General features: G+C 51.2%; 2 protein-coding genes across 3 annotated transcripts in view; one reads left to right on the forward strand and one right to left on the reverse strand.

The window, feature by feature from the left end:
• STX8 (syntaxin 8) overlaps window positions 1–15183 on the forward strand; it is a 96441-nt gene extending 81258 nt beyond the window's left edge. The window contains exon 8 of the mRNA XM_082775184.1: window positions 14113–15183. Within this exon, the coding sequence (XP_082631310.1) occupies window positions 14113–14180 (68 nt within the window). The 3' untranslated portion in view covers window positions 14181–15183. The remainder of the gene's footprint in view (window positions 1–14112) is intronic.
• Window positions 15184–17454: 2271 nt separating this feature from the next.
• The window catches only part of NTN1 (netrin 1), an 85465-nt gene continuing 81680 nt past the window's right edge, over window positions 17455–21239 (reverse strand). The window contains exons 6-7 of one of the 2 annotated variants that reach the window (XM_082774744.1): window positions 20882–21196; window positions 17455–17818 (exon numbers count right to left, since the gene is read on the reverse strand). In XM_082774744.1, the coding sequence (XP_082630870.1) occupies window positions 17808–17818; window positions 20882–21196 (326 nt within the window). In that variant the 3' untranslated portion in view covers window positions 17455–17807. Of the gene's footprint in view, window positions 21197–21239 lie in introns of both variants that reach the window. The other variant, XM_082774743.1, reaches the window with a different exon arrangement.

The following is a 21239-nucleotide window of genomic DNA, read 5'->3' on the forward strand; positions in this document are numbered from 1 at the left end:
TGAGCCAATACCAAATTTCTTCCAATGATCCTGACTCAAACAGTAACATCCAGGGAAGTGTTTCTTGAATGTTAATGACACCTTAACTTGCAATATCTCGGGCTTCACAACAATTTCACAGAAATGTAGCAAAAGCTAAAACTGTCATGTTGGGGTGGGGGGATTTCTTTGGAAAGGAGTAAATAAAAGAAAATTCATGGTTAAAGGTGATTTTATTATTATTTTTATATTCCCCTTTTTTTCCCCAGTTTTTAGTAGCAGAGATCAGCTTTCAACGTGGTCATCTTCAGTGAACTTTTCATAAATTAAGAGGAAAGTGAAACAGTTTGGAAAAGTAGAGAATCAGCAAATACTCCAGAGAGAATTTTAGTGGCAACATGATTAATAAGGGACACTCCTGGTAATACTATCAAAACAGCGCTATTGCAAAAGCATATGGAGTGTCCCTCTGTCGGGGCAGCAGCAGGGTTCAGACAAATGATCCCAGTTATTTATGTGCCTCTTTGCAGTGTGGATTTTTTCTCCTTCCAGAAGTGTGAGGGGAATCAGCTCTGTAGATTCAGAGGATTAGTCTTAAGGAAAATAAAAAATTGAGTAAATCAGGCAACTTTTTGCTCTGGAGTATTTTTGTCCTTGTTGATTGTTTGATATCAGGCGTACATTCCTCATGCAGACCTATTTTTCTTCATTTTTTCTCTGTGTCAAACCCCACGTGTAACTAGTAATACCTTAAAGAGCTTGAAAAGAGAAACATTCTCCAACAGAACCAAATGGTGCAAAATACATGAGAATAAAACCGTTGTGCCTTGTGCAGGTTCTCTTCTGGTTTTGCTGCCTGTCTCTATCATGAGCAAAAACCTCCGCCAGGCTGCCCTGCAGCAGCCCGTAGCACCCGCTGCACCGGGCACGGCCGTGTCAGCTCTGCATTGCTCACATCACCCCGGCAGTTTTTTTCCTCTGCCCGTTGTTTTGAGAGCAATTATTTCATTATTTCCTTAAAGACATTTACTGTAGAGCTGCTGTGGCAGCTTATAGTTGTCATGTGGGAAGGCAAAGGAAGAGAACTGGAGCTAAGAGTATAAACTTCTCAGGTTTTGGGAAGATACTAAGATGAAATGATATTGTGGTTTTCTCCCTTTTTTCTTCTTTTTTTCAAAACGTGAGAGAACCTTTTGTCCTGCACTTAGATTGTACAGATTTGGCTCTGCCCACGACAGAAATTAAAATATTAAATTTAAAAAATAGCCGTCCTGACACAGGAGACAATGCAGTCTTCCAAAACCAAAATAGTTTTATATCGTACACTAGCATATAGCAGTCAAAGATCTGTGTGTGTGGGCTTTAAGAGATGCCTTTCCTTCTTTTTTTGGAGAAGGAACTTCTGTTAACATCTAAATGATTTCAAGAATTCAGCAAGGATTGAATTCCCTACTTCATCGGCATGAAACTTTCTCATTGCTACTGAACTATGTTATTTTATCAGCCTTCTGCTCTTCAGACTTCATTTACCAAAAACTTTTAGAAGCGATTATGCAAGTCAAATCTAATTTCTTATCACAGTCCTGTATTTATTGGCTCCGTTGTTTGTGAGGGATTGTTTCTCCCAGCCTGTTTCCCTTGGCATTTTTAGAAGGTTCTTATAGTTGTTAGCAGCTGTAAATTGTATTAATAAGAAGCATTTGGTTACTGGTTTCTGCAGTTTTGTATGGTGATTAAGTTGGATTGCCAAAGGTTGAGCAAGTTTCTAAAAGAAGGCTTGTTCTTTGAATTGTTAAAACACTTTCCTCAACAAAAAACAGCTATATCTGTTTCAAAAATTTTACATGCGGGCTGATTCACTTCTGCAGAAACTAGGGCGAAACACTTTATTTTTCCAAATTGCTATTGACTTTAAAATAATGCAGTCTCATCTAAGAATTTTCTTAAAAGTTGAAAGAGCCAGACTGAAAGATGTCAAGGGTTTGGGGCTTTTTTTCTCAGCATTGCATTTGAGATGCATTTCAGCACTACCTTTTTGTCTTGTCTCTGCTGTGCTGTTCTTCCTGGAGCAGTTTTAGTGGTTCGATGAGGAACTTTTCTGAGTAGCACAGGATATTGGTGAAAATGAGCACATCTGGTTTGGCGTCATCCAGAGAGAATCCAGCGTGTGCTCCATGAGCAGTGGTGCGTCCTCGGAGGTTTTCAGGCCTCAAATTGACAGAGCCCTGAGCAGCCTGGTCTGAGCCTGGTGCTGACCCTGCTTTGAGCAACGAGTTGTGCTGGAAACCCGTGGTCCTTTTCGACCTGATGGTTTTATGATTTATGACTCATTTTGTTCTCTTTGGTGTCGGAAGAGCATCTCCTTGTTGTGGTCACCAGATCTTGCTGTTTGAGAGCTAGATTCACCCAGCATTCATGAACTGTGTCAACAGAAAAGAAAATAGGTGCGGTTTCTTTATGCAGATGCTCCTGTTTGTGACCCCCTGCAGATGGGGAAGGGCTCAGTGAAGTCAGATTTATCCAAGAAGGAGAAGCTGATGCCAAGCAAACCTGTTGCTAACTGTTGTGCAGAGCAGAGGGCTTACCGTCCACATGACAGCAGCAGGCAGGTAGCGAGACTGTCCAGCCAAAAGCATGATCAAAACCTAGTTTGCTATAAAAAAATGGTTTATTTCTCTCTGTGACTCTAAAAGTAGAAAAAAAAAAAAATCTACCTTAATTAAACTTTTGCTGAGGTGGAAGCTACAGCATGTATTTGTTCCAATCCACAGGGCACCATCCTGCAGCTCCTGCGCTGCGCATAGTCTGTGGAGTGAGCCGAGGGCAGTTGCTGTAGCAGTTGCAATGTGACCAAGACTGTTTGGTGAGATCAGGTTTCCCAGCAGAGTCCTGTAATGTGGAAAGAAGTCCTTGTGATGGAGCTGATGAGGACTGACACTGCTGGGCTGGCTTGGGAGCCACTCGATAACCTTGCCCAGCCAAACCTCCCAGAGGGCAGACTGACACTCAGGAAACCCTTTTCATCATCCACCGCTGAGTTGTGTGTGGAGCCTGCGTTAGCATTCTGAATTATGTCTCTTCTGGCTCTTGACTACATACAGACTTTGATGTTGAAGGCTTAGGACAGTTGATTACATCCTGCACTTAGCTGGTCTCACTTCTTGAATGTCATTGCACAACCGCTTTTACTGGAGAAGCTCCTTGCCTCAGCCAAGAACATTAATGATAAAACAGTGGCTTATGCAGCAGTCATCTTGTCATGTACCTGAAATTATCTGTTTGAGCTCTTCTCGAAGGTCTGTAGCAGATGGAGAGAGACATTATGAGTGAAGCAGTTCAGACTTTAAGTCAATATAGAAGGAAAAAAAAGAGTGTTAGATGTGTGTAACCAGTTCAGACACAGTATGTAATTAGTCTTCATCTGTGGCTTTTTAAATAAGCAACAGCCAGAGTATCCCAGATTTGAAACCTGTATTTGTTCAGATGTAATGGATGTGGAGATATTTTTTTCTGAACTTCACCCCCCAGAACATCATTTTTCCAGGTAGGTTTACATCAAATGAATTGACTGGAGCAGAGCTGCACGGTGCAGGTTTGTTAACCATTGCAACAGCCCTGTGTTGTAGGGTCATCTCAGTAGGTTCCTGTTTAAAGCTGTCAGTCATTTCATTCTTGACTGTTTTGTACCCATTTTCAATTTTTTTAACAGAAAAAAGTCCATGCTGCCTTTGAGCTGGAGTTTCTCATACTTAAGTCTGTGTAAAGATGATTTATGGTGCTAGTAGGGGCTCCACTGGAAATGCAAGATCTATTATGAAGTGGGATTGAACAGACCATGCTGAAATGTTTATTGCCGTCTTCAAAATAGAATACATCAGGGTTGATGGTGCCTGTCCAGGAAAGAGAGAGAGTGGAGTGGAGTGGGGCTAGTGGGGTATTTTTAGTATTCCAATAAAAGACAAGGCTTTTAAAGGAAATCACTTATTGCCATTTTGCAATCAAGAATGCAGGAGTGTTCCAGGGACTGCAAGAAATATGCTTCAAGAATGCCGGACCCATAAGGAACTAATCATTAAATATTCTCTCGTTTCCACCCCCGTTTTTTGCTCTGAGGAAGCCATTTAGAAGCTTTGCAATTTGTATGTAAATCTCAACCCTCCTGACCACGCAGTTAAGTATCCAAGTGACTTAGGAGCCAGCATCCCATTTTCAAAAGTTCTTACAATTCCTGTGCAACTAGGGCACTCTTAAATAAAAGACACATGGACCAGACTTCAAGAACACTTAATCTGACCTTAAATGACTTGGTATGAATAGTATATGATTTTTTTTTTTGTGCTATGACTTACTATCCTTGATCAACGTCTTACTAGTAAAGTTCCTCTTGCAGGTTCGGTTAGACCCGTAAAACTGCAGTTTTGTTTCTGCAGTTTATTCCACTCGTTTGACTGACCTGAGCTGTGATTTTTTTAATTTTACTGATTGTTTTTTTTCTCGTGTAGTTCTAGTTGTTGATGTGTTAAACATTTCAGAAGCATTCTGGCACTGTAATATATCTATCTCACTGGTGACTGAGTAGTCCCAGCATTTGTTCGAGTGAAAAACAAAGGAAGAGACAAAAGATAATACATTCTCAAGTGATTTCAGAGCCTAATGGGGTGATTTACTGATGCGTCTAAGCAGATCTGGTGGTTACCTGCTCCCTCTCCCCACGCTCCCATCTTTTTCCTTGTCCTGGCACCGGTGTCCTGGTGAGCCGGTTCAGGGAGCTATAATGCTGGAGAAGTGACCCTACCAAAAACAAAGCCTGGGGTGTCAGGATGATGGCAGATGGACACGGGCAGATGTCCCCTTCTGTGCCAGGCCAGCAGAGCAGTCCTTTCATTTTATTTATTTATTTTTTTTTCCATTTGTTTTTACTGGAGAAAGTAGTAGGGGAACAAGAGCCCCCCGCTGGGATCATCTGTCATGTCTCCTGCCGTCCCGCTTGCCCCAGGTAGCGGCTGTGGGGTGGGCGGCTGCCTGGCAGAATTCCTTTCAGGAGAAGCCCCCCGAGCCTGCCAGCTGGGCTGCGGCCCCTCGCCGGCCGGGAGCTGCGATGGAAGGCGCACGGCCGCGGGGATGCGAGCAGGAGAGCGAGCCACGAGGGCACCGCAGGAGGCAGCGAGTGCCGCGTCTCCAGGATTTAACTCAGCTCGGCCCTGCTGGCCTTGCAGGTTGGTAAATCTCTCGAGCTTTCTAAGCCTCGAATGCGAGGCAGCTGGTGCAAACCTCCGAGACCCGTGCCGCCGAAGGGCCACCTGAGGGCAGGTGGCCTTTGGGTTTCGCTGGTCCTTGCCTTCCTGCCTGGAAAGCCCGACCTGGCCGCCCCGCAGCGCTGGCTGTTCGCACCTCCACGGTTTGTGAAGCTGGGGTCCGTGCCAAACGCTGCTTCTGTTCCTCCCTGCCCTCAGTGGCAGGGGGAGAGTAACTCCTGGTGAACCTGGAGCAGGGGATGTTCCACTTCAATCCGCGCTTTCTCACCTTTCCTTGCTGACTTTTGCACAGCTTATGCCAAAAGGCAAGAGTTCAGGTGACACCTGCGGCTTGGTCGGGCTCACTTGGGTGAACCTGGTCTGAAACACGAGGATTTGTAGAGCTTTTTTGGTCCTGTTTGGGCTTGTTTTGTTTCCTTTCTTCTGGGAAAACTTAGTGCACGCTGGGGTTTTTCAAACTTTCACAAGTGCTGTTCCAAGTTGTAACACAGTTGTCCAGAAACGCAGCACAGTGCTCGGCTGAGCTTGTTTCTTGGCGTTGCTTATGTAAGGGAAAGGATGCTAGAGAGTTTGGAGAAGGGAAAATTGGAAAGCGTGTGCTTATTTAATTAAAAAAAAAAAGGAAGAAAAATAAGCCACATGCAAAAAAATGCAGTAACCATGTCTGCCGATGACCTTTGGGGTTGGAAATAGTTTGATAATAGCAGTGTGGGGACAAGCAAGGAAAGTCTGTGAAGTCACTCAAGCAAGAACAAAAGGAAAAAACATGAGCATGTTTCCAGTTTTCTTCCTCGCTGGGATCTGGGTGATCTGCACGGAGCCGAGTGCTCGCATCTGGTGTTTCCCCTAGCAAAAGGCATCGGGCAGGGATGAGCAGGGGTTGCCAGGTGTGACTGGAGGTTAAAGAGGCGCTGTGTAGGAAAACACCAAATGGGAGACTGGTGGGGAGACCGCTGGTCTTAATTGTGCATGTTGGCTGGGCATGGGTGTGAGGCCCTGTACTCATTTCCCCCAAAAGACAGCCTGTGCCCTGGGGGCCTGGCCTTTCCTCTGTGTTCAGCATTGTTACCCAATTCAGAGAGAAGTCTCTGCGTGGTCGCTATTGCTGCTCAAATACATCTGATCTGTTCTTTGCTACGGCAGCGGGTGCGAAGGGTGCAGGCAGTGGTGGCTTGGGGGAAGGCGTGTAACTCGTGTAAGCTTTTCCCTCGTGGTGAATTTCCATTTGCTCTTTATGCAGCGATGAGTCCCGTAAATATTTTTGTTCCCAAATCTTCAGAACGGTTTGCAGGAAGGTGTTACGGGGGCACGTGTATAAACTGTTTCAGTGCTCTCTGGTTCAGCAATTCTGTATCAAATGTACCTTGAGCTGTTTCTCCTAGGTTGTCCTGTGTGAACTAACATTTGCTGTTTAAAAGCAGATACACATTTAGCTCAGTGTTTCCTTTCCAGCAATTTTCCCTGGAAATTACAGATTATTACAGTTCTTGCCATGCTCTCGACTTGTCTTCAAATCCAAACAAATGTCTTGCCTCTCCCTGAGCTTCAGGTTTTGTGTCTCGGAAGGTAAAATGTCCCTGTATTTCTTAACTCCTTCAGGAAACCTTCCTCTATTCCCACTGCCCTTCTTTTGTCTGGTTCTCAGATTAACGCAAGAGGTTAATAAATTGTGTATCTTAAGTAGACTTAGAGGTGTGCCGTCAAATTTATATTTATGTGGCATCTTAAACCCTTGGATCAAAGCCGCCTCACTGCTGCCAAAAGTGGATTTCGTTAGCACAGCCCGAGTACTGGCCATGCTGGAGACACGAGCAGTGACGGGAGGCTGCGAGTGCATCCATTCGAGCCATTCCTCCAACTATTGCAGTTCATTTAAGGTTGGGATTTTACAAAATATCTCGTTTTCTTGAAAGAATATGGGATTTCATTGCAATTGCACTTGGAACTCGTTCAATATACTATCTGGCATGCATTTGTAATTTGAAAAATAGATTAAAAAAAGAAGCAAATTGAGGTATAACAATAATGGATTAAGAGAAACACTTATCTCACTTCCTTTCATTCAGTGGGGCTGTGCATGTGGTTTGGGACCTGAACTCCAGGGATTATTTGATCACTGAAGCAATAAACGTTCTGGATTTAAACTCACATCATGTTGCTTCTGGGACTGCATTTGACATTTGTTTCCCAATTGTGGTTTTCATCTCGCTGTTGTTTATCCACACGTTGTTTGCCAACAGGTATTGCTGTCAGTAACGTGAGGTATGTGCGGGCCCTGATCAAAGGCTCGCAGGAACAATAACAAACCCGTCTGCGTGCCGCGAGAGAAGCACAGCTCTAACCTGACGTGGCAAAAAGCACAAAAATGCAGGTTTTTTCCTATGTGAACTAACGTGGCCTGAGGAGTTAACGTGGAGAGGCAGAGCCTGTGCGTCCCACTCCGATAGCTCGTTCCTGCAGGTTAACCTGTTGCTGCACAAACAGCTCCGAACGAGGAGTAACTTGAGTTTTTTCCTCCTCCATAGGAATGACCTAGGTCTGTCTTTCTTCCAAATAAGGAATTAATAATGCCATAGTTGTTGTTTCCAAAGAGCTCGGCTTTTTTGAGAAGTGTCTTTTTTTTTTTTTTTCCCGTAGACCCAATGAAACACATGGGTGTTGGGAGCCTTTAATAACTGTTCTCAGAGCCTGGTCTTGATTTGTTTGAGAATTGCCAATGATTTCGATGTCAGAGTTGAGAGGTACAATTGTAGTGTTAAATTTCTCAAGTCAGACCGGTTGAAAAGGAAGGTCAAAAGCAATAAGGGCCAGGTTCCTTTGGGTGGACGGGGGCGGAGGATAACGTGCGAGCGCGGCGCTGTGCAGACGTGTATCGCCCAAGAAAACGTTTGGCTGTCACAGAAGTAATAAAGAACAGGCCTCCAGGGAGGGGGTTTCAATGATGCAGGTGTAGGAATCAGGGAGTGTATTTACATACAAGCCAGCTTAATAGTGGGGGATTTATGCTAAAGTGGTTCTTAATGCAATACAAATTGAATGCCCCGTCTCGCTTTAGACGAGGAAAACGTTAGAGGGAAAGATTTTTATAGCTTTTGGGGGAGAAAGTGTTTGGCTTTTTTTAGGGAACATAAAGGACAGCAAGATGGATTTCTTCGGGTGCTTGCCATGTTAAACTAGTGCTTTAGGTATGTGCATCGGGTTCTGCGTCAGCCTTCCAAGTTGGTTCGCTGTTGCCTTGAAAATCAAGGGTTTGAACAGATTTGGGCAGGGTTTCTGCCATATATCTGGCAACACGAGCTTAAAATGAACTTACTGAAAAAGCAGATAAAGTTTTGTGTTTTTTTTTTTTAAACCATGACATTAAAAAAAGAAGAAAAAAAGAAAGCAGCCCTGCCTCTGCAGCCTCTTGTTGAAACTCCATCTTCTCCCCGCTTCTCTCCTACCCTATAAAACAGCTATGATGTGTTTATAAGTTAGCGCTCCGTGTCACTTATAAAAGAAGACTTATTCATAAACTTCGGCATAGACAGTTCGGTGGGAATATAACTTTCTTGGCATAAAGCAAGCAGCTTTTTCCAGATAATGTAATGCTATACCAGGCTCTTTAAAGTCATAGCATGCTATTTATTATTTTCTTTAGAATCTATAAAAGACGCCACCGCTGAGCTTAGCGTTACTGAGAGTGACACTGCACCCGAATCAACGGAAATGATACGGAAAATCCCAAGCAAAATCCCATTCCCACAGACAGTCACCAGCAGGCGAAGGAGCAGGTCTTAGGGGATGCTCTAAAGTCACCCGTGGGCAGACAGCCGGCTCGGGGTGGCTTTCCCCTCTTTTTTCCCCTTTTCCCCTCTGCAGGCAGTGAGCACAGGGAGATCTCCTACAGGCGTGCCTTGTTTTTTGCTGGGGTTTGCCAGCTGCAAGCTAACCCTTCTTGAACCAGACCTGGATGTAACCTTTCAGCTTTTAAAGTCAGGGCACTTGACTTGGGCACACACACATACTTTAGAAGGTTTTGTAATGGGCTGAAATTGTATTTATTTCAGCATCCAGCAACCAGCCAAGGCCTGTTCACGTTCGCTTTCTGAATGTGCCCGATAGCCAGGAGCAGCACCGAGCCCACGGACCCGTCCAGCTCACTGAAGGCACGGCTGCTCACCGAGTCTCAGGGTGTCCCGGGGGATTTGGGGGTGACAGAGGCAGGGGTCCCGTTGGCCAGGTCCTTGTCCAGGTGACTCTGCCTGCTTCCTGGCTCTGGGGGAGAGAAATGCCTTGCTGCCAGGGCTCTCTGGTTTGGACTTGAAAGAGAAGCCCTGGTACAGACCTTTGCGGAAAGGAGAAATCATCATCCCTTAGCATATGCTTATATTTACTTCTCCTATTTATAAGGACCTCGCTGCACTAATTATAGCAGCAGGGACTGGAAGAGATTTCCTTGCTCGCTGAGTCCAAGCCTCAGCTATCACAGGCAAACTGGCTCTGCACTTGCTGTCACAAACTCTCCCAGCATTTCTTCAAACATTCGGGACCTGCTCCCTGGTGCCTGCCTGGTTCCACGTTGCCTGCTCCCACCGCCAGCCCCAGCTGGGCTGGTACCCGAGGCAGCACCGCGCCGGCACCGTGACGCTGCTGCCTTGTGCCTGCTGCTGCCTTCCCTGGGCTGGGGTCCAGCAGAGCAGGGCTGGGGACTCCTAGGGACCCTTGACAGCCCCAGGGCACCTGCCTGCACCCTCCTCGTCGGTATGTGGCAGGTGTGATCCCCCCTCCCCAGAGAACGGTGCGGGTGTGTGGAAGCGGAGCCTCAGCCCCGTTCGCAGTGACTGTCGCCGCCGCAGACCCTCGCTGGGGTAGCTGTAGCCCAGCACAGTCCTGCAGGAGCACAGCAAACCCAACGGGGCAGCGCCGCGGCGTTAATGGTACGTCGAGAGGCTGATAGAGGCAGCCCAGAAATCTTTTGACACATATTCAAGAGGGAGTTGTCAAAACAAGATGTATTTATGACAAAGTTCCTGCCTGCCTTTGCAAAGGCACTTGAATCCCTGCCAGATCCTAAACACGCTCAGATTCCCAGGAGTTATATTCAGCACAATAAGTGGATATTTCACAGTAAATATTGCCTTGTCACAAAGCTGGCATGAGTGCTGAGCTGACAAGCAACAATTGGCTGCTTTGTGTGGGTGCTGCGAGGGCTCCTCTCCTCCTCGGTGCTCCTGGGCAGAAATTTCTGCCGGGCTCCAGCCGTTGTTAGCAGGGGGAATTAGAAATGCCCCAACGAACCTGCAGGTCGGTCAGGCTCAGCGGCCTCGGTCTGAAGGGGCAGCAGGAGGGGCAGGAGATGCTGGGTGGTTAATGGCAAGCACAAGGTGGTGGGCACCCGCTGTCCTCCGAGGAAGCCGACCTGTCAGGGCTGTGCGGGGTTTGCAGGAGTTGGCGAGGGGAAACAAGCTCGTTAAGCAGCCTGTGAGGTTACAGATGTGGTAGCAGCACCATCAGCTTTGCCCCGCAGTGCCCCCGTCCCCTACACCCCGTGGGTGCTCGGCTCTGGGGGCAGGGACGTGCTCTGTGCCCCCTCGGCTGTGGGGCAGGCAGGGTTGGGAGGAAGGGAGGAAATGAAATGACTTAACTGGGCTGTCGTCTGCCGGAGTGCTGTTTGTGGTCCCTGAGGACAGCTGGCAGCACACCAGAGTGCCCGGGCTGTAAGTGTGGTCCCGTTCCCAGCAGGGACTTTGGCACCCCGATGTTCCCCCTGCCCGGCTGGGGCCCTGCGGCACGGTCCTGGGCCATTGACTGCATCCGTGCCCATCGTTAACCCCTGGAAAACACAGCGCGAGCTGGGGCTGAAAACTCATTCCCTGGGTGCCCAAACCCCTGCGGCGCCGCGGGAAGGGCCTCGGGCAGCCATGGGGGCAGCAAGGAAGGGGCAGGGGAAGGGGAATTCGGCGTCCTGCAGCCCTGGGCCTCTCCTCTGCACTGAAACAACGGCACGGCCTCCAGCTCTGCAGCACGTGGAGCTTCGAGAGCCTCCTCCAACTGCCCCAGCCCATGGCCACGACTGCGCCCAGGCTCCTGCTGTCGCTCCTCACCTTCCCCTGCAGCACGTTTCCGAGCGTTTCTGTCGCTGCTCGCTTCTCCTTTGTGCAGGGAGCTGGTTCTTGCTGCCGCTGCTCTCCGACTCCCGTTGGCTTTGTTGGTGGCTTTGATTCGTGAACTTTCCTTTGAGGAGCTCTTGTCGAGGGGACTGTTTGTGTTTCATGGGGCTTGAGCAAAGAAAGGCAAAGCAGGCAGGGAACCCAGAATGCATAATTACTGTCAGGTCCTATCTGCAGTTTTGGGGAGGAAAGCATGTTGCGCGCTGTGAAACACCCAAGTTTAAAGCCTCAGATCCTTCTAATCTGTTATTCTGTAGTATAGGAAAAAATACAATGTGCGTAACATCTGGTCTCTATCATGCAAGAGGTACTTTGAAATTTGTATGCTATTGCCAATTTACGTTGTCCTATTCTTCTTGTGCATACTGTGAGGATCGGATAAGCCTTTAATGCTGGCTGGTTTCTGATTTACGCTGCGCTGACACGTGCCATCTCTGCTTCCCCGTCTCTCATGTGGGGAGTAAATACTTGACCACTGCTTTTGGAAAGAGAAAAGTGGCTCCAGGTTTTTAGTACCAGTCTCTTTCCAGGAAAAAGATGAAGTTTCTTTCGTTTTGCTGTCCTGCTGTTGGTGCCCTACCCATTCTCTCGAGTTTCCTATTCATTCTGCCCCTGCCCATTAGCCAGACTTTATTAGTCCCCCACCTTCCCTGGTTCCTGCTGTGTAATAATTCTGGTTTATGTGGAGTTTTTCTTGGGAGTTGTCAAAGAATAATTATGCCCCATTAACTCTACTCCGTATCGTTACTAATTCACACCTATGGAGTGTTTTCCAAGAAACCGATCTCAGTTGTCTCCTAATTGCTGAAGTCCATAAACTGTTACACCGAAACTGCACAAAGGATTTGCACCCTCTAAAACTTTTCCCTCCAGTGCAAAACAGAGAACGTGAATGCAGAAGCTTAATCAGATCTTGCTTCTTCCTTATTTAAGCAGGCTGTTTGCTTCCAGCCTCGCTGAGTACCTCAAAATGCACAGTAAGATGTAAAAGCACGGAGACTAGAAGTGCAGTAAAAGTAGAGATGGTGTTTGCACAGTGTTAATTCAGCAGGCTGCGCTGATGGGTGAGTTGGAGGTGGTGGGTGGGCTACGCCTGAGCTGAATGCCGGTGCCTCAGCCCTGCCAGGGGGTGGGAGCGAGTCACCCGCTCGTGGTCCAGCACCCCGCTGGTTCCTGCACGCCTGGATCACGCTGCTGGACGGGGGCAGAAAGCAGCAGCAACAGCCAGACATTTTTAGGAGCCCATTCCCTGTTCAGTGTGATTAACGCAGTGTTATCCAGGTGTAGCCCGTGCTGCAGCATCATCTGTGTACAGGCAGGGTGTCCCCGGGGGCCGTAGCTGCAGCAGGAGGACGCGGCCCCGTGTGGCCCATGGGCTGTCCCCGCTGCGGCCGTGCCCCGCTCGCTGCCCCCCCGCGTGCAGCTGGGCAGAAGAGGAGGAGTTGTGGTGGTGGCAACTCTGCTGCGCTGGAAAAAAATCACGGACCCCTGGCACAGAAACCGTTTCTGCACAGAAAACATGACACTATTTACAAAAAGCGATGTCTAATATCCTTTTCCAGCTTGGAAAGAGGAGTTTATTTTAATACATCCTTTCTTAATTGCCATGAGCTGGACTTGTAAATATTGTAAGTGGTTGAGTAATAGTCATCTGTTAGCGGACCAAGCGAAGGGACATTTTTTCCGCTCTTGGAGCCCTAACATATTCCCACAGCTCTGGCAGGACAGCGCCGAGCAGATACCAGCACAAACAGCTGATAACTAAAAGGTAGCTCAGCCCCGGGGGAAGCACAGCGCCGCTGCCCTGGGGGCCGTGCCCGTGCCAGGCCTTGACTTTTGGGGCTCTTGCTGCCTGGGAGGCGGTGGCACCCGGTCTGCTTTCAGGAGAGCGTTTCTGCCTGTCCCCTCCTGCCCGGCTGCCCAGAAGGGCTTTCCTCTGGGCTGTGGCAGGGCAGTGTCCAGGCGGTGAGCCCCGTACCACGGGCACCGAGCGGCTCTGTGCTGGGGCTGTGGGGAGCCTGCCTGGGCGACTGCTCTGCTGCTAACGTGCCCCTCTTAACACCAGCCTTCTGCAGAGCAGCGTTGGATGCCTGAGCTAATAAATAGTCGTGCGGATCGGTGAGATTGAATTAGTCGCGAGAATATCAGCCGGGAGGGCTGGGCACACAGAGCGGGGGCAGAGCACCGCCAGGCTCCCTCACGTGCTGCTTGGGGTTTGTTTTCTGAAGCCAGGTACACGCGTCCCCAAACGCGCTGCTTCTGCTGTGCAGATCGTTCTGCCTGGATGTGGGAGTAGTTTGTATTGGAAACAATTTCCTGATGCAATTTGGGTTTCCTTCTGAATAATCCTTTCCCCAGTGGGATGGTGGAGAGGGATTGTAGAAGAGCTTCACTGTGCTTGCAATGCGTTAAACCTGCCCCTTAATTTTTGCAAGGCAGATGTTGAAGTAGGAAGATACTCCGCAGGCACAGCTAAAACTGAATTCGGGGGTCAGTTGGGGAGGAACTGCTCTGCCAGTGGGGCTGCCGGGTTCGGGCTGCGGTGCAGGTGATCGGCGTGCGAGGGTCTGGTGGGGCGGTGAGGAAGGGCTCTCAGGCGGTGAGCCTGGGGGAAAATCTGTCTCAGCAGGGAGAGGGAGCAGGACGGGGAGGAAGAGTTTAATTGCAAAAGACCAATTGTAAAAGATGAAGGCAGCAACCTTAACGTGTTGTTTCATCTTTTCCAGGAATGCTGGTGGTAATTGTGTTGCTGCTGATTGCAATTGCTGTGGTTGCTGTCTGGCCAACAAAGTAAGGCGAATGTGGGGCCCATTTGAGCTGCTGCTCACCAGCTGAGCATGGACGACTCCACAGAAGAGACCAACTTTGTGCAAAGCCCTTATGTGTTTCCAATAAACTCCACAGTGTTAGAATGAAGCTGTGTCCGGCAGACATCCGTTCCTTCATTCGGTGCACAGCTGAAGAGTGCTGCCTGGTTTGGAGGGTTTGAACTTGAAAAGGACTCTTCCTACCTTGATTTCACGTTCTGGGAGGATGCAGCTGGCAGTGCCTCCATGTCTAAGCAGGCGGTGATGCTGGCACGCTCCCTGGCCCTCTGCTGCTCTGCTGGGCGGCCGCTTGTCCCAGGGGCTTTGACGTGCTGCCAGCTGTGAAGGTGAGGCTGGGGAGGACACCAGCGGCTCCTGTGCTTTCTGATACCTTTCTCCAGACTGAAAACTCTTACTGTTTTTCAAGGCATACATGTTTTAGGGAATGCATGCATGTAGCTCGCAGCGGGATGGGGAGCATGAGGGCAGGCGTAGCCCTGCGGGGAAGCGCTGCTCCCGAGCGCAGGAACCCAGATGAGCTGCTCCGAAATGGCCACGAGTGAGTCAGCCTTTGGCTGCTGGGGGAGAATTATCGGTGTTGATCTCTGCAGATAGAAATGTAAACAGCGGCAGGGCTTTAACACAACCAGGTGCATAAGCGTGGAAAACCTTGCCCAAAATGCGCTCATGGGGAAGGAGCGCTCTCCACGTGCTCTGCCTTGCTCGGGGCAGCCTCCGCCTGACCACAGGAGATGCGCTGCTATTAACGTACTAATTTCAGCAGCTGAGATCTGCCTCTTTCTTTTATAACTTTACACACACTGTTAATACTGAAGGGAAGGATTGCCTATTAAAAACTAATGAAAAAGAAGTATTGAACGCTCACTTCTGGCCAAAAAAATCATTATTTTGTTACATGCGCCAATTTGATTTCAGAATTGATAGAGCAAGCAATAACTGTTGAATAAAAGCTGATCCATTTATATACAATTCATCTGCCTGGCGTTTCAACGTTTCCTGTCATCTCGTGTTACGGGCGAGTGATTTCACTCACACTTCCAGCACCTCAGAGCCGGTTCTGAGAAGGAAAGAAGTGGCTCTGTGTATCTCGGCACACATCCTGCGGCTCTGTAATGACTGCCAGCCCTGGGTCCTCCCTCACGGCGGTGAGAGATGTGCTCTGGGGGCTCCGAGCTGCCCCTGCCGCCCTCCCCTCCGCACCCAGAGGTGCCGCGGGTGCAGCGCTGCGCCGGGAGGGGGGACGCGGGGCTGGCACTGTGCAGCCCCCCGGGGCACAAAGCCATCCCCTCTTCCCTGCTCAGTTTCCCCATCCTTTGGCTGGGGCTCGGGCACTGACCCCTTGGGAAGTGTGTGCAGATCTGAGCGCAGAACTGCTCTCATTAAATCCTTGCAGCTGGAGCTGAGGCTCCAGGATCCGACCTGGAAAGGGCAGCGTGCGATGGTTCTGCTGGAAGCAGGCAGTGGATTCACAGAGCTGCCGAGCACCCACCAAATGCGTGTCTGTTGCTAACGGGTAGGAACTGTTCCCGGGGGCTGAAAAGCCCCAGCACTTCGCCCTTTCCTGCCTGTGCTCCGGGGACCAGCACAGGGCAGGTGGAGCTTGGAGCTCTGCGGGAAACAGCCCAGGAGCTGCAGCGTGGCACGGGCAGGAGGCTTTGAAAATCCCCTCCTGAGTGAGGGGCTGCCGGGGAGACCCGTGCCCCCAGTGGGATTCCCAGTCTTGGGGCAAGGCCGGGTGTGCCCCGCTGGCTTCCTGGGCTCTGCACACAGGTGGAAATTTGGGTTTGGGCTTCGAGGTGGGTAACAGCATCTGTTGTGCCCACAAGGTGAGATTTTGGAGCGGTGCCTGTTAGTGTGAAGGACCAGAGTCCCTCACACATCTCTATGTGCTTTGCTGGAGAAAATCCTTTAAGTCCTTTAGAAGTCCAGTCCAGGTTGTTCTGTTTTGCTTGTTTTCCCTTGCAAAGATGCTTCATATTACAACCTTCAAAGGAGGGATGGAAAAAAAAAATAGTTCTACTTTCTTGTGGTTTCCAAAAGGACACAACAGGTTTTTGATTAGTTTATTGCTTGATCTCAGTAGAAATGGAGCTTTAAGCAAGGCTGTCCCAGCTGGAAAGGAGCAGCAGGGAGCTTTGGAGATGTCTCCAGCACCCGTGCGCTCCCGCGGTGCTGGCGGGGGGGAGCTGGGTGCCAAACCTGCCCCGCTGGGCTCTGCTGGCAGCGGCACAGCTCGGTTCATCACGACGAGCCTGCGGACTGGGCTTTCTGATTAAAACTGCACTTTACAGAGGGAATTAAGGCTTTATTTAAACTCCCAGGATGGGCAGAATGGATGCATAATTCATCCTGATCAATGGGACAGTGACTTTGAGTCGATAGAGGCTTTAAAAAAGATGTTTTCTGGTCTGTTTTGTCCTCAAACACATTTTTCTGTTGGTGCATGGGGAAGGTGGGAACACGAGGATTGCTCTGCTGAAGCGTCTAACAAAGGGATTCTGAGGTTTGCCCTTTAGGTAACATTTAGCGTGTCATGTGGGTGAGGAGCTTTATTAAAAAGAAGTGGATTTGGCAGCGCTCTGCTGTGCATGGAGCGCTTTTCTGTCTCCTGGCTCCACAAAAGAAGGAAGGCTGAAACAGCGGAGCAGCTCGCGGCAGCCCCGGAGCCAGCGGGGTTGGGAAGCTGGGGTCGTGGGGTTCGGTCGCGTTGTCACTGCCCCACTGTCACCCCCTGCCCTGGTGTCCCAGCACAGGGTGTGTGGTGCTTGGGGTTGCCCCATGCCCGCGGGGTGCAGCGGGTGCTGCGGTTGCGCCTTTTCGGGTGCCCTCGTTCCTGGAGCCTCGCCGAGCGCCCCGCTGCAGATGCCGCGAGTGCGGCGCTCGCCGGGGACCAGGCTGAGCCCTGGGGATTGCCGGCGGGGCTGGGAAATCCATTTGCTCCTCTGCAAAGCCGCCGAGAGCCCCGGGGCGGAGTTGAGGGCACTGCTGACCCATTTGTCCCTGCAATAAAGATCTGAGATTTCTGACCTCGGAGATGTTTTCGAATTAATAAATTATCGGAGACACTGAGAGCGTGGGTCACGCAGGCTGACCCCTCTGCCGTTTGCAGCACCTTTTGCCCGTGTTTTTCTCTCTGGAAGCATTTTGCTGCCTCGCTCCCACTGCGCCCTCCCTCTGCCAGCACTCCGGCTGCTGGGGCTCAAAATCCCATAGCTGGGGGAGCAAAGAGGAGCCCTGAGAACGGCCCTCGGGCTGGCAGTCCCCCCATAGCCCTGTCCCTGTCCCCATCCCTGCACCTAGCCCTCGATCCTGCTCCTGGTGCTGGACGACGGTCCCGCAGGTGTCAGCACCCAAAGGCACCCCCAGGGACCCGGTCCCATGTGCCTGGTGAGCCCGTGGCACCCCTGCTGCCCCCGGGGGTACTGGGGGTGCCGGGGGGGGTTCAGCAGCCCCTGCGCGGAGCGGGGCCCCTTGGGGCGGGAGGAAGCAGAGGAGCACGGAGATGGGTTCGGTTTACAAGAGTTTATTCAACTGGTTCTGACTTTAGTTCTACTGCGTGGGTGCTGAACAGTTACAAGCTCTTTCGGGATCAATTACAGCCAATCTAACGAAACAGACAAAGAAAAAAAAAAAAAAAGAAATAATTCAGAAAAACAATAAGAAAATCCACAACTTTTTCACGTGTCATTAAATATATTCATATATAATAACCATAATATATTAGTATGCATTGTAAAGAAACATCGCCCAAAGCCGTATGCAATGGTCATAACTAAACAACATTTACAATTCAAGATATTAACAGAAATAACAAAAAAAAAAATAAAACAAAACCAAAACAAACAAACAAAAAAAAACAACGAACACAGGTTTTGTGACAGGTCTGTGTGACCGGAGAGGAGCGGGTGTGCGGGGGGGACGGACACGACGAGACAAACAAAAACGAGACGAAACGACTCCTGTCGGGTGCTACCGTCGAGTGATGATTGTTTTGGCATTTCAGCTGCTTTCCGATCTTGCGCTGAAGGCGCCGCAGCCCCTTTGCCCTGTCCCAGCCCCTGCTCGTGCCCCCCCGGCTCTTTGTCACCGCCTTGGCCATGGGACGGGGACAGTTCGCAGGGGCCGAGGTGTGGGGCGTGCAGGGCAGGCAATGGGTGGGCGCTGCGGTTCCTGGGGGTTATGGTGGGGTTTCTTTGTTCCCCACCCCGACTGCTGCACCCCTGGCCGTGGCGGTGATGCTTAGGAGTGAGATCTGGTCCCCGCTGAGTGACGAAGTCCCCCGTCCCCAGGATGTGTCCTGGAGCAGGGGAGGCTGCAGGGAGCAGCTGCATCCCCAGACGCCCCGAAATTGGGGCATCCCAAGGGGAAGCACACCAGTTGCACCAGCTGCTCCAGCAGGTCGGGCTTACTGGGAGCATGGATGGAGCGACTGTTGGTGAGCGCAGAACTCCTGCAGCCACCTCGGAGCAGGCTGGCAGTGGGATGGGGACAGGGGCTTGGTGTCCCCGAGCTGCTCTCACCCTGTGCAAGCCCCGTTCCTGATCTGCTGGGCTTGGCAGGCAGCGGGTACGTGGCGTTTCCCCCGCTGCCTCCCGAACACCAGCGGCAGTGAAAGGGCCGGGGCTCATCCCCAGGGGGGTGCTGGGGGGCACCCGGTGCTCGCCAGGCTTGGGAAGGGGCTGAGGGAGTGCGGGGTGTGTGGCGTGGGCAGCCCCGAGTCCCCTGACCTCACCTTCCCGCTGTGCAGGTGAAGAAGAGATTCGGGGCTGGATCCAGCTGCTTTGGGGCTGTTGGGAGCAGTGCGGTCACCTGTGGCTCGTCCTGGCTAAACAGGGACCAGGCTGCCCCAAGCATCCCCTGATGCCGGCTGGAGGAGTGCATCCAGCCCGGCTTTGGGGCTTCAGGCCTCCATTTGGACACCAAAGCTCAGATTTTGTCTTTCTTGGTGGCTTGGGTTCCCTCAGCTGCAAGTCTGCTGCCTGTCCTTGAGCCCTGAAGTGAGGAAGACCGAGTCTGCCCGGAGTAAGGAGGGGGCAGCTGTGGCTTGGTGTGGTGGCTGGCTTGGTGCCCCTGAATTTCCTGGTACCCCAGTTCATTTCTGCGGGGCTGTGCGAATGAGGGGGCTCTGTGGAGCTCACGCCCTCCCTGCCATGGCTCCAGCACGTGGCGACGGCTGGGGCTTCCCTGGGAGCCCTCCCCTTTACACCTATTTACATGGCTGCCTCGCTTTATGGTAGTTTATGTCATTATATAAATATTGTCAATTGCTATAAAACAAGGCAAAACCACTGGAAAATGTCATAAAATGGATGTTTCCAAGTTTCCTAAAAGGAAAAATATCAGGGAGGTTTTGCTTTTCGGAGCAACTTAAATGTTTGCTTCTCCTCCAGGTACCTGGCCTGCCCTCCCCGCCTTTCCACCCCGGCTCTTGCTGCCACGGGGGCTCAGGCTGGGTGCTGAGCGGCTCAGCACCCTGTCTGCCCGCACCCTGCCCCTGGGTGCCCCTGGGGTGGGAGATGGAGACGATGCGGCCACTGCCTGGCTTCAGATGTTAGAGGTTATGTTGGGAACAGCATTCCCCCGGGGCTGATCAGCTCCTCTCGCCCTGTGGAAGGGGAAGAGCAACCCAGAGCCCTGCGATGGGCCAGACCTTGCACCCAGTCCCATGGGGCAGGCAGAGCCTTGGCACCGCTGTCCTGCCTCCCCGCATCCCCAGGGGTCACCTGCCAGGGGCAGCCGGTGGCTCCCGAGGGAGCGGGGGCAGCACCACGGTGCTTTTGGGGGCTTTTTGGGGTGCTTTTGGGGGGCTGAGGCTCAGCAGCTGCCAGCCGGGGGCTCAGCTCCCAGCATGTCCTGAGGGCGGCAGCAGAAGGGCCATGAAGGTATCGGGGTGGCCATGGCTGGAGACTGCGGTTACACTGGGGTGAGGTTTTTCAGAGCACCTACGGGATGCCAATTCTTTTGTTTGTTTGTTTTTTCTGGGTGTTTCCTGGGGTTATGAACTCCTTGAGTGGGAGCCTGTGGCCAGGAGGGGAGCAGGGCACCCAAGTGGCAGTCGCTGCCTCAGGTGCCCATGGGTGGGGGACCTGGTGCTGTGGGATCAGCACACGGAGACCTCGTCCTGCCCCAGGCCGTGCAGTGTGGGGGAGCATCGAGGCCGAGCCCTGGCACAACCCGCACCGTCTGGCCCTCAGTGCTGAGCCTCTGCTTAGGTTCTTCTGAGGTTCTTCTTAGGTTCAATCTCATCTCACTGTGTGTATTTTGGGGAGGGGAGCTCATCTCCAGCATCACTGTTGATTTGTTTCTTGCAGCCTCGGTGTTCCCAGCCTGGTGTCAGCAGCTGTAAGCAGTTCGGTGTCTCTGGATCCTCCAGCCCAGGGGCAGCATCAGCAGCGCCACACACCCGCGTCCCCCCTCCTCTCACGATGGTGTTTAATTGCCACGTCTGTGATTTTGCCGTTGGTGGTTTGTTGTGTTGTTTTCTTTTATCCTTTTTTATCCTGGGATGTGAGGTGCCCGCCTGGCACGGCCGTGCCCCCCAGCACACGGTGCCGCAGCTTTCCCCCGCGCCGGCCCTGCCCGCCCCAGCCCTACACAAAGCAGCATGCACACTCAGACTCTCACTCTCGCGCTCTCCATCGCCTTCTCCTCCTTTAGGCTTTCTTACACTTGCCCTTCTTCTCCCGCTGTTGGAACTTCCTGAGCCGCCGGGCCCACGTATCCCGCCACTGGATCACCAGGCTGGTTTTGTCCGCAATGATGCCGCTCTGGTCGGGAGAGTCCTCGTTGTTGCCCAGCAGCAGGTACTTCTTCATGGGCTTGATTTTGGGGCACTTGCAGGCTATGTCCTTGGAGTGGATCCACAGGGTCTGGTCTCCGCGCCGTATCCGGTTGCTGCCTTGTTTGTAGACGGAGATGATGTTGACCGTGAACTTCCACCAGTCGGCATTTTTTTCCGCTTTCAGGATGTGGATCTGGACAGCTGGAGAAAAAAAGGCAGGAGGAGAGAGGAAAAGATGTTACAG

This window comes from Aythya marila (genome assembly GCF_965140915.1).
Source record: "Aythya marila genome assembly, chromosome: 18".
NCBI lineage: Eukaryota > Metazoa > Chordata > Aves > Anseriformes > Anatidae > Aythya > Aythya marila.